The 13,727-nt window shown below is 38.5% G+C and overlaps 1 protein-coding gene across 1 annotated transcript in view; it reads right to left on the bottom strand.

Annotated features, from left to right (window-relative positions):
* LOC143389816 (integrin beta-6-like) overlaps nucleotides 1-13,727 on the bottom strand; it is a 56,779-nt gene that overhangs the window by 17,339 nt on the left and 25,713 nt on the right. Inside the window, exons 8-10 of the mRNA XM_076842603.1 lie at nucleotides 4,916-5,005; nucleotides 1,115-1,249; nucleotides 495-909 (exon numbers count right to left, since the gene is read on the bottom strand). Coding sequence (XP_076698718.1) covers nucleotides 495-909; nucleotides 1,115-1,249; nucleotides 4,916-5,005 — 640 coding nt within the window. The remainder of the gene's footprint in view (nucleotides 1-494; nucleotides 910-1,114; nucleotides 1,250-4,915; nucleotides 5,006-13,727) is intronic.

Below are 13,727 nucleotides of genomic sequence, written 5' to 3'. Positions count from 1 at the left end.
TTTTCATAGGCTTCTCATTTATGTTCTTACTCATTTTTGTTAGGCCTATTGCCTAACCTAATACATATCACATAGTAGGTACTTAATAGAAATCTATGGAATGAGTGGGGGCTATGAGAGTCCATTTAGTGTCCTTGTGCTCCTTGTCCTTGTAAGCATGCCCCTTTAGCAGTCTAATTTTTATTTTCGCAAAGCAATAGGCATTTAAGAGTTGGGTCACACCCATCAGCTTTGTCCAGAAAATTCTGGAAGATAATGGAATTCAGATCACAGGCAATTTTGAGGACCCTGGGTGATAACTACAGATTAGAAAAAGCCAGAAGAAAAATGCGAGAGAAGATTCAGTAATCCTAAATCTAAAATTTAACCCACCAAGTTGATCATTAATTATTTATAGAATACCCACTATGCCCAGGAATCTTTGAAGGTAGAAAAGATGCAAAGCCCCTTCCTGATATTTGAATAGCAGTGAGATGCCTTTATATGTGGCCTACCTCCACAGAGCAGCCCTTTGTGTCTCACGCAGGAGAAATTGTCACACTGGCAGTAAGGCCCATAAATGTTTCCATAGGGAGACAGGTGGCAGATGCACTGCCCACAGTAGCAGTCGCCCCTTCCACTGCATGAGGGGTGATTGGGGGCCTCCTTGCAGGAATCTGTGCTCAGGATGTCCTCGCCACACTCGCAGTGAGGGCCCATGTGGCCAGGGATGCAGGCACACACCCCACACTGGAAGGAGCCGTTTTCATTGTGGCATTTGGAGCTGTTAACTTCCACTTCTTTCTGACAGTCACAGTGGCACTCCGGACTGATGAGTATTTCCAGGGTGTCCCACAGCCCCACAGGCTTTATGATAATGCGCCTGCTTCTCTCACAGTTGGGTATACTCACAGTCACGTTGAATGAAGCCTGGAAAAGAAAAAAACAATTATCTACTTCCTCCGGCCACCAACCTGCAGGAGGTGAAACAAGGTCATGCGGAAATCAGCTTTGCCAAAAGTGTCTATTAGGAAATCTTTGAAATTCTTGAAAGGAGCCCAGCTCCAGTATGCTAAGCTAACCTCTGACCATCTGAATATTTTTTTTCATACAGCTGCATTGTCCATCTACTTACTATGTCTCCCACCTTCATGTGCAAGCATTTCTTTTGGTGTGGGAAGAGGGTGCCATTGTTACAGACAGTTGTGAAGGACAGGTTGAGTCCTTTAGTGTCTCCTAATACCTCCAGTTCCACCTCAGACCGCAGTTCCTTGAATTAAGACATAAAGGGTTAAATAAGTCACAACAGAAAGTACAACCAGAAGAGGAAACTGAGTCATTAAACTATAAATGAATAAAATTAATTTGGATCTAAAGGAAATTTACCATATAATTAATCAAGCAAGGAAATGACAATCAATATTGAATTTAAGACACCATTAATCATAAGATATGCTATTATCACATAATAAACTATGATAAAAATAACTCATGTGGTTCTGCACAACCTATGATAGTCATTAGTCTATCAATGCTCTGAAAATAATTCCATCCATTCTGAATCATTTAGCAAATTCTCCTGCATTACATAGTTTGGCATATAAAAGACAATTTTTTTTGCTTGTATCTTGATAATAAAATATTATAACAGTTTTCTTTACTTGTAAGTGCCTTCATTTCTTAGGTCCCATAAAGTAACTGTTTGTCAATTTGGTAAGAAATTCAGAATTACAGCCATTCCTCCAACGAGAAATATTTGCTTCACTGATATCAGATTTACACCCTGCTGCTCTGTTTTGGTACATTTCTGCATACATAATAACTTTCATCTTAATATCAACTCATAGGACAAAGTTTTCAAAGATATTTAAAATGGCAATTAAACTTAGCACTTACATAGCAAAAATGCATTCTAGTAGTTGAAGTGACAGTGATCACAACTGTCAATAAAACCATGTCATGACTTCCACCTGGCATGCAGTGGTTGTAAGGCACCATGAATTAACGAATCGATCCAAGATTTAGAGGTGCAAAATGTAGGGTAAACTGCCTTAAAGTCATTATTAGAATTCATTGAGTGCCTATTGCACATTTAATGTAGAGTCAAGTCTAGGATGAGACTGGATTTCTGTTCTTAGAAGCTTATCATTTTACTTTTCCTATTTCTTATAAACTTACAACATCAATGTACATATTTTGGGGCATAAAACCAAATTATTAAAGATAAAAAAACAGAATAAAAATTAATTTAAAAATATTATGAAGTAACTTAAACTTCAATTCATCTAAAAGGTTTTGAGTTCATATACCCATTTCATTGATAGCATTTTATAAGCATATTTAGCTTCAAACTTAATTTTGCTAACTTCAGAATCAGATGACCCTACCTTCTCCAAATTCTGTTTATTTTGAAATCATCAAGACAAAAGTAGCATTGGAGATGCATAGTGAATCTCCAGGAGCTAAATGAGAAATGAGGGATGTGTCTATAGGTGACATCCATAATGAGGATCAGTAAGTGACATCATCTGACCTAACTGAAGGAAGTCTCAGTATTGGTATGATTGAGAATCATTGCAAATTTGACCAGGAATATTTTAGTGTAAATTTCCCAAGGAAAGGGCATACATGTTAATTTGTATCTTTTATTATTTCATTCATTTGCTGAATGAACATCGCCTAGGAGTCAGGACAACCAAAATAAACCAGTGGATTCCTTCCCAGGGTTTAAATTCCAGTAGAGGAGCTTGCCTTTTGGATCACTGGTATTTCAGGAGCCTTTATTATGTGGTTTGGAAAGGGAGGAAATTAGTAAGAGATAGGCAGATGAGTATACACCCAGTATTTAAAATTTTAAAAAATATCAATATGGCACCATAAAATACTCAGCTAATGTTTATAGCCACAAACTATAAACACATCTGCCTCTGCCCTATAAGAAGTCAAACAGATGGATTTTATGTTTACTCTCAATATAGTCTTTCCTTTTTTTATAGACTGAAAAAGAAATTCAGTCTGTAGGTCTCTATATTTTAAAGTCTTTTTTAGAATACATTTAAAAATAACATAGTAGAAAAATAATTTCTGCTTTTGTCATGATTGATCACATACTTCATTCACCCTGAATCATAAAGTTCCAATAACTCTAGACCAAGATTGTTCAGTAGAAAAATAATGGATACTTACTGGTATTTTGGGGACAGTAAAATGAGGACACAGATTCAATTCAAATGTTTAATGCTTTGAGTTCAACTGCACTGTAACTTATGTGGTGACTTGGGACCATAAAGTGGGACGTAACCTCTGGCAGAGCAAGCAGGGACATGGATAGACTCGTCAGGTGGGAGGGGGAAATATTTTTGACTATTCACTGTTTTCTAATTTGCTTGATTTCTTTGGAGATGTTAGTAGCCAACACTTTGGAAAGTATTGGGTTAAAGAAAACAGAGAATGCTATAATCCAGTGAAGGATTGCTTTGTAATTTTATTTGATTCTACACATTAAAACTTTAATTACTGCATGAGAGGGAGGAAGGTTTTTATAGTGTTTTGTTGATGTGGTTTCCTGTCTGGAAGAATTTCAAGCATGAGCTAATGTGGTGATTAATTTTTGATGTGAGCTAAGAAAACAGAAATTTCTGAGGATCATCAGTGAGAAAAACCCCATCCTCTTAGAATTTAAATGGACACATCTTTATTTTATTCTCTGAGGAAATGAAATATTTGAAAAAGAATTTGTTGCTTCCTTCCCCTTCAAGTGAGTTTCAAAATTGGTGGGGTGAAATGGAGGTGTTTTTTTTTTTCAGAAAAATCTTTGTGGAGGGTTTTTTTTTCCAAAATGTGTAGCTTCCACCTTCCACTCAACTTCTTCAAAGTTAGAAACAAAGGAATCTGAGTATGCCTGTTTTTTAAAAAATCTTCTCAGATGATCCTGATATGTCATTAGTTAGGAAACACTGGTTCAGTATATGCTGAGTATTGTATACTCGCTAGGGTCATTTATTTGCAATTTTAAAACATCCAAAAATAGGATAATTTTATTCGTTCATTATTATGGAAATGCTGCTTAAAGCAAATTCTGGAGCTTTACTGCTTCCTAAAAATTTACTTTTTCTATGCCCGTCCTAATTTAGAGCTTCATCTACCTCTGTGTGGGGTTTTGCTTTTTTTTTTTTTTTTTACATTAAAGGCAAATAAAGGGGAATGATATTTAGGAACCAAAATAAAGAAGATTTGGCAACTGGGCAAGGTTGACTGAGTTAGAAAATGGGGGCAAAAAAGGAAAACAATAACCCTGTAGGTATATATCCCATTTTAAGGGAGGAATTCTGTCCTCAGTACTAACTCACCGTCAAGGCACACACACACAAAAAAAAAAATTACCTACATACTTGTTAAACCAATGGAAATTTCCCTGGTTCACTAAAGTTGAGAGCCTTGAATGTGGCATGCTGGTGTGCTTTTGGTATTTTGGTGTGTAGCCAAGAGTCTGTATTCTTGCTTGAATAAATGATCTTGTCTCATTAAACCCCTGGAGTTGGTTCCCTACATAACTTCTTCAATAAATGGCAATTTACAAGTAGATTTTTTTTTTCTTTTTGGAGACCGAAGAGAGCTTGATTGTATGACTCATGGAGTCTTTCTAGTCAACTTAAAAATTTTGCTGGGAACAGTGCTGCTGTGGGTTATTATGAAAACAACCTCAACTATCTCAACTTTCTGTCCAGGTTTGTGATTTTCTACCTGATGCTCCACTTTTCAAATGAAGTAAACCAATTTTAATATTTTGGCTACATTCATACAAAGAGATTTTCTTTGGATCAATACTCTTACCAACAAATGAGAGTGCAGTTCATTGTCTAAAACACATCTGAGTTTGTGAATACTAAAGAAATACAAAACAAGAAGCCAACTTCTTACAAAGTATCATACATACTTCATAAGCTGAGATAATGAGCTGGAGAATGTTTCCAGAGTCCTTCTGAAGCAGTCCCACTGTGGCTCCAGGAATAAGTTTTGCATAATTCTGTAAATAGCAGCAGCAACAACAACAAAAGTCAGTCAATCTCTGTTCTCCGTAATTGAGAAGTGATAAGTGTGGTGTTCAGCTATCAGACTGTGATCACCTCTATTTAACTGGCTGGTGAAAACAGACTCCTGATAATAAAGGGATGTTTCTCCCGAAACTGGAGCCCCTACATGCTGCTGCTTACTGGGCTCCGTGGGAAATGGATTGGCCAGAGTTGCTACTGGGAAACCTAGGGTTTGTGGTTGCCATTGTCTAGGGCTGTGATTTGTATCACGACAGGAGTCAAGTCTCAAATAATAATAATAACATTTATATAATAACTTCCACTCCTATAGCATCTGTTGTCCAAAAAATTTTGAGCACACATCCAGGAACTTCCTTCTCATTTAGGAACCTTGAGGGAACCCAAGTTTGGCGCACAGAAGGGCGGTGAGGGGGTCAGGTTGCTCTGTAGGTCATTGGGTTGAGAGGGCCTAATGAGTAATCACTTGCTGGAGGATGAGTGAATTTGGAGGCTTGCTGTTAACTCTCCCTTTCTTATTGGTAATGAGTGCTCCTTCAGGGATTTGGCACAGCCCTGGGTGGGTTGGAATTGCTCCCTGCCCATCATGATTCAGTGAGTCAACCTAGCTCTAAACCGTCTGAGTTCTGTACTTACCTTGCTTTTCCTGAGGTTTTCCACCTGAGGAGGACTCAGACCAGTTCATCAACTATCTAGGTATTGAACACTGCCTGGGAATGAGGTATTGGGGAGAAGTGGATTTTCCAGAGAGTTGAATAGTATTCCTCTCTTAAGCTTTATGTTCTAAAACTTGGTTACCTTCAAATGAAATGTTTTCTATAGTGTGTGATAACATCCCTCTCTTCATGAGCAAAGACTCCCCAGTATGTTGAAGGAATATAGTTATACCTACCAATATGAACTATTGTTCTATAATCACCAAAGGCTTTCAGCGTCCATGCAGAAGTCACACCATGTGGGCCCTGACTGCTGTGCTCCTGTTTCATGTATTTTTCTTTTCTTTCTTTCTTTTGGTACTGAGGAGTGAACTAAGGGGCACTTAACCACTGAGCCACATCCCCAGCTCTTTTTTGTGTGTGTTTTATTTAGAGATAGGGCTTCACTGAGTTCCTTAGCACCTCACTATTGCTGAAGCTGGCTTTGAACTTGCAATCCTCCTGCCTCAGCCTCCCAAACTGCTGGGATTACAGACGTGCACCACCATACCAAGCTTGTATTTGTTTTTAACTTGTTTCTACCTTCTTTTCTGGCTCTAGGTATCAATGCTGACTCATTTACTGGTGCACTCAACATCTTCTATTAAGTAGCTTAATATGCTGTGCTACATCAACAGATGACAGCACTGTCAGCTCAGGCTTCTATGTTGCTGTGTGTTGTGAAATCAGATGACTGAGATTAACCAAAACTGTACATAGAAAAGAGTAAATAAGCTTTGAGTGATAGATTGAGGGCATCTCCTATGGCTCCAACATAATCTTGATTTTCTTATTCCATAGAAGAGTTTAGTAGTTTAGAAAATGCACAGAACTAAATTAGAATCAATAATCATCATAATGATAGTGAAACTGAGTAAATAAATCAGGACAAAAGGAATGAAGGAGAGGAATGTCTGAGACCTGATGGCAGAACACAAAGGCATGCAGGAGGTCCCAGGCACTTGTTAGAGGTGGTCTTTCTACAGGTCATATGTGTAAAACAATGAGCTTCAGTTTTGATGTATGGGTTTTGTGATGTTCTGTTTATTTCAGCACTCATGTTTGAAGTTACTGGAAACCTGAACTCTCTCAAATGTGTCACATGCTACTGTGCTTTGACACGGCATCTTAATACTGCGGGGGCTGTAATCAGTAAGCCAGGGAATGTACCTCACCTTCATCCTTGCCCCACATCACTGCCTGTTGGCGGAAGGCCCGTTTCTTTTTCCCTGAGTCAGGTAGAACTTATAAAATATGAGGAAGGCATTGCTTCATGGACTTACCTCTTCAAATAAACACATGTCACAAAGGGCCATGAAGCATGAGACCTGTGGTTAACAGTGAATACCTAAATTTAGGAACTTGAATTCCACTCAAGTGGAGCTGGAATGTGGGTAAATTTGACTGATACCAGAAGAGTAGTCAGAGAGAACCTTTAGAGCTTGTCAAAGAAAGGCTTCGACTCTTCTGAAAAGGAATTTCAAGGCTCTTAGCTTTGTATGCAACTGCCATCCTGGTGTCCCCAAGGATGCCACGTCAGGGGTATTTTCTGCAAGCACTAGTTCAAGAGACCTCCAAATCTGAGGTTAACTCTTGGCTAACAAAGCTGAACCTATCCACTTCCTAAAGCATAATTACGATCCTGTGTGTGGTTTGACATTTGGCATTTGGGTATTAGGACAAGTGGTTAACATTAATCGCCTTTGCCGATTGCTACTAGAGCAAGAGTATAAAGGAGTTGGCAGCCAGTAACAGGAACCAGTGACAACACTGACAATTATACAGAGGAAAACTATTAATTAATTTCCGGATTCTGATCTCCCCCCAAAGCACTTAAAATAATTAACTAAAAACATGGACCATTTGGCTTTGTGATCTAACACTTTGAAAAATTATACTTTAAATCTTGCAGTATTATGATTACTGTGAATATCATGTATCAAATGCCTTCCTTTCATTAAAGTCCTAAAGGACTATTATAAATCGTCATGATTAAATATGCTTAATGTTAGAAAAAGGATGATTTTCCATGCCTGAGTAGGATGAATTACAGCATTGTGATTCTGAAAGATGATGCTTGGATATAGAAATGGTGAATGCTGTAAACACAAGGGTACATGAGCTGATTAGAAATGCAAACTCCTAGGCTTGGGCTTGAATTCTTTATTATCTTTCTGAAGATGATCTTAATTATTGATTTCTTCCACTTTTCCCTGCTATGGTACCCAGGAGTACCTGAGTTGCTTTTCTCACTCACTGTTTCTGATTACCTTAGTTTTCTTAACTTTCATTGTTAACCCCTATTTTATTGTTCACTCTGTTCCCATCTCAAAAAAGGTTGGCCAACAGTTTACATTTGCTCCCTGAAAAATCTCCTTGTCAAGGATGGAGATGAGTGCACAGAGGGTCATTTTGTGGGTAGGCATCAGAGGCTACAGAGGAGTGCTCTTAAGTTCACATCTGCACATTTGGGCTCCCCTCAGAGACTGTCTCCAAGTTCAGTGCCACTCAATGTTGGGCCGCCAGAACCAGCTGTCAGGTGTGCACTTCTCTTGGCTAAGGACAGAGGAATGCCACTACTATCACACTTTATCTTATACTCAGCACTGCTTCAAGCTCAGTGCTGTTTATTTTGAGTAAACAAGTTTTAATAAATTACCAGTAGTAAAATGTGGCTTATTATAAACTGAGAATTGAGAGAATTTATGATGCTATATAATCTGCTCACAAATATTTCATCTAATCTTTCAAAGAATTTTCCCCCCTTGAATCTCTTAGGTCATTGGCTCCTATTTGTTCCTTTTCTCTTTCTAGCTTTAATGGCAGTGCAATATATATATATATTGGACATGTAAATAAGCAAGTATAATGACCAAGTTCCTGAAATGGGACATAAACTGCCCCCTGGAGTCCTCTCTTGTACTATCTCCCAGTTATTACTCTTCTGGCTAAAAGGAGAAATAAAAGTCAGAACCACTGAAGCCAAGAGAGGTATCTTCATGGCCTTAATGTTAAAAAGTGTATTAAGTAAGATACAAAAAGCATTACCTATAAAGGAAAAGATTAATAAATAATTCTTAAGAGTAAAAATTCCATCTATATATCCAATGCCATCCCAATCAAAATGCCAGCAAGTTATTCTGTGGATATGAACAAACAGATTGTAAAGTTTATACAGAGAGGCAAAAGGCCCAGAGTAGCCAGCTCAATGTTGAAAGAGAAGAACGAAGTTGGAGGACTGATACCTGACTTTAAAACTTATCATAAAGCTACATTAATCAAGTCAGTATGATATTGACAAAAGAATAGGCAGATAGATCAATGGAACAGAAGAAAGAGACCAGAAATAGACCCTCATAAATACAGTCAGCTGATCTCAAATGAAGAATAAAGGCCACACAACAAAAACAATCTGTTCAACAAATGTTTCTGGGACAATGGGACACCCACTTGCAAAAGCAAAAACCTAGACATAGACTAGGCACCTTTCTCAAATGCACCTCAAAACAAATCACTGATTTAATTAATAAATGCAAAACCATCAGACATATAGAAGATAATGTAGGAGAAAATCTCAATGATCTTGAGTTTGGTGATGACTTTTTGGATACAATACCAAAGGTTCGATCCATGAAAGAGTCAATGAGCTAGGCTTAAAAGACAAGACACACACTAGGAGAAGACATTTGTAAAATATATCTGATAAAGATGTGTTCTCTAAAATACACACAAAACCCCTCTTAAAATGCAAAATGGGGCAAAGACCTTACAGACACTTCACCAAAGAAGATATACAGATGACATATAAGCACATGAAAAGATGCACTGCATGACAAATCATGAAGGAAATACAAATTAAATAACAATGAGATTCTGAGAATGACCAAAACAGAACACTGACAATACCAAATGTTAGCTAGGATCTGGAACAACAGGAATTCTCATTCATTGCTGGCAGCAATGCAAAATGGTGGAAGATGCATTGGCAGTTTCTTACAAAACTAAACAAATAATATATAAGATCCAGCATTCAGTCCTTGTTGTTTACCTAAAGGAGTTGAAAAGTTACATCATCACACAGATATTTATTTATAATTACTCAAACCTGGTAATAACCAAGATATTCTTCATAGGTGAATGGAGAAATAAATTTTGGTACATTTAGACAATAGACTGTTTGTTATTCAGCACTAAAAAGAAATGAGCTATCAAGCCCTGAAAAGACATGAGGGAACCTTAAATGTATTTTACTAGATGAAAGAATCCAATCTGAAAAGGCTACATAATGGATTATTTCAACTACATGACATTGTGAAAAAGGAAAGGTACAGATTCAGGAAAAAGATCAGTGGCAGTCAGAGCATAGGAGGGAGAGAGGGATGAATAGGCAGAGCACAGAGGATTTTTAGGGTGATGAAGCTAATATATACCAGAATCATGAATACATTCCATTCTGCACTTGTCAAAACTCACAGATTGTGCTATATTAAGAGTGACTCCTAATGTAAATTATGGACTTGGGATGATAATGATGTATCCACATATGTTCATTGTTTTTAATGGATGTACTGCTCTGATGGGGGATGACAACAGGGAAGGCCATGCATGTGCCAGACAGGGGATACATCGGAAAGCTTTGTACCTTCCACTCAATTTTGCTGTGAACCTAAAACAACTCTAAAAAAAAAATTAAAATTTGTTTTCTAAAATTAAGAATTTCTGTTCTCACAAAGATGCTTTCAAGAAAGCGAGAAGAAGCGATTGAGTAGGAGAAATGTCTGTAGCACATGCGAATGACAAAGGACTCAATGCCAGACTATCTAAAGAACTACATATCAACAAGAAAAAGACATCTTGATAAAAATAAACCTGCAAGTGGCAAATAAATATATGAAAGTGTTCAGCATCATTAATCATTAGATAAACATAAATTAAAACATTTGCATCATGACAATATTTTAACCACTAGAATGGTTTCTTTAATATAAGATGTTTTCTTTGCTATAAGGAGGCTGATTCACAGTGGGAAAGGGAGGGGGAGCATGGGAGGAATATTTGAACTCTAGATAGGACAGAGGTATTGGAAGAGAAGGGATGGAGGAGGGGTTATTAATGATGGTGGAATGTGATGATTCATTATTATCCAAATTACAGGTATGAAGACACGAATTGGTGTGAATATATTGTGTATACAACCAGAGACATGAAAAATTGTGCTCTCTATATGTAATAAGAATTGTAACGCAGTCTGCTGTCATATATAAATTAAAAAAAATTAATAAATATTAATTTTTTTAGTTGTAGTTGGACACAATACCTTTGTTTTATTTATTTGTTTTTATGTGGGACTGAGGATTGAACCCAGGGCCTTGCATGCACTAGGTGAACACTCTACCACTGAGCCACAAACCCAGTCCTAGAATGGTTATTTTATTTTATTTTATTGATACCAGAGATTGAACCCAGGGTTGCTTAACCAAAGAGCTGTGTCCCCAGCCCTTTTTACATTTTATTTAGAGAAAGGATCTTTCTAAGTTGGTTAGGACCTTGCTAAGTTGCTGATGCTGGCCTTGAACTTGCCACCCTCCTGCCTCATCCTCCCAAGCCACTGGGATTACAAGTGTGGGCCACCATGTCCAGCCTAGAATGGTTAAAATTTTTAAAAATGGAAACTGATTGCATCCACTTGTAGGGGAAGCATAGCTGGTAGTATCTACTGGAGCCCAATGTTAGCATAACCTATGACATAATAATTCCACTCTGAGGGCAGTGCATCCAACAGAAATGGACCCACAGAATGTGTGACTATTCTGGAGCAAAAGTGCATAGAGAAGCATTTTTTGTTGATATTTTCAAGAAGGTTCGGGCTAGGTGATCAGGATGTTACTTAAGAAAGGGCAGTAATTCTGAAAGGGGCTCAGATCTGTCAAGGACTTGGTTGCAAGGAGTAATCAATGACTATCTGATTCCTTCTACCTGAGGATAGAACCAAGAGAGGTATCACCAGGCAGAGTTCAGCTTTCAAAGGCATCTCATCGGCCTCTTCTGTCTCTCCCTTTCCTTAGGAGCAGCTAAGTGCCTCTGAGATGAAATTACCAATTTAGGGGCTCTTGCAATAGGGCCGAGTAGTCCTGACATCCCCAGGTACCTATTGCAACTTCAGAAACCACAACTCCCAGCTCCCAGAGACTCTGGTGGCCTTGGGGAAGTTGCAGGAATGAAAAGGGAAGGGACCACGCTGCTCAGGTTCTGCCTGCAGTGCTGGTGTGGGGAGCCCACACTGTAGACGGGGTTAAAGATGTCCAGAGTCTCCCACATTACTGGGAAAAGAGTAACTAGGGCTCAAATCCTTGCCTGGCAGTGTCATCCTCTCATTCTTCCCAGACACACTATTATTTAAGCATCACACTATCCTTGTTTTAATGCCAAAATACAGAGGTCCAGAGAATTTAGTTAACTTGCCTGATATTATCCCCCAGAAAATAGATCTGAACTCACTTCTGCCAATAACAGATATCTGAACCAGATCACTCCTGTTAGTGATTACATTCTGGGTGGCTTATGAAGTTTATTGTTTCACAGTTCTGGGATCTAGAAGACTGAGATCAAGGTGTGGGCAGGGCCAGGCTCCCTCTGAAACCTGTTGGGGAAAAGATGTCCTTGCGTCTTTCTAGCTACCTATGGTGGCAGAAGTCCTCTCCTCGAAGTTTCCTGGATTGTAGATGTATCCCTCCAATCCCTAACAAATTGTCACATGGTATTCCAAACTTGTTATATTAAACCAAGGGTCTATCCTATCCAGTGTGACCTCATGTTAACAAATTATATCTGCAATGACGCTATTTCCAAATAAGGTCTTATCTGGGGTACTGGATGTTAGATTTTAACATAACTCGTTGGGGAACAGGCTTCAATTTATAACACAGAAATAGGTTGGTTTCTTTAATCTTCTGATTTCTTTAACTTTATACCCCTAGTTTAAACTGGACAGGTGAGTATCTTGCCCAGACACAGACGTCATAAAGTGGTAGAGACAGATCTTGACTTCAAGATTAATACTCTCTGTGTTCTACCAGGTTCCTGTAGGAGGAACTGGCGAAAATTCCAGCAGCAAGTGAAGATGAGAGTTTCATTAAAAAGTTAAGATAACGATGCATTATATTTACATTTAGGGACTCTCTGGGATTATAGGACACTTCTACCCAAAGCAAAAAGAAAGGAAGAAAAACGGTTGTGATTATAATAACTTTCAAATTCAAAGCCTACACCTTGAAAGAGATGCAGGAAGTAGCAAATGCACAGAGACAGAAAAAAACAAAGAAAAGAAAAAAAAGAAAGAAAGAAAGAAAAGAAAAGAAAAAGTTCCAGGGGACTCTGCTGTGCTATTTATCTGGTCAGGGGAAGACAGCTTTTGCTGGTGAAACTCACTTTTGGGGAGAAGAGTTCTTCCATAACTGGAGCGGGCAGGGTTTGCTAAAATAAATTCTTCTGAAGGCAATCAGAAGGCTTTCTTCCCATGAGGTATTTCATTTTTGTGAGGTTTATTTCTCTGGTTCTCATCATGTTCATTATCGGTGGTAAATGCAGGGCTCCTGGTATTATGCAAAAGTTTACCCCCAGGCTTGTCTGCGTTACTAGGACACCCAAGATTCCAAAAAGAACCTGTAGTTGTTTCTGGCACAAGGGTAGTGGGAATGTCTGTCTCTGGTTGCATGATATCTGCTTTGCCTTCGGGCTTTCAATTGTCAGCATTCTGTAGTAGGGCAGGTAGCCTGGGAGTGTGCTAATTAGATCAGGTGCTTGATCTTGAAGTCTGCACCAGCAACGACTAGGTCTTTGGAACGTCTTTGGAACTATGAGCACTACCTGTCTTTCTCCTAGTCTGCACAGAATGTAATTATCTTGTCAGCCAAGAAGCCTAGTGTACAGCTGAATGAGTGCTCAGTGGCAGTAACAGAGTGAAAAGGGAAGACGAATGGACCCACAATGCATGACTGCTCCG

This window comes from Callospermophilus lateralis, unplaced genomic scaffold (genome assembly GCF_048772815.1).
Source record: "Callospermophilus lateralis isolate mCalLat2 unplaced genomic scaffold, mCalLat2.hap1 Scaffold_805, whole genome shotgun sequence".
NCBI lineage: Eukaryota > Metazoa > Chordata > Mammalia > Rodentia > Sciuridae > Callospermophilus > Callospermophilus lateralis.
Note: the sequence above shows the minus strand (reverse complement) of the source record. Positions and strands in the feature narration are given on the sequence as shown.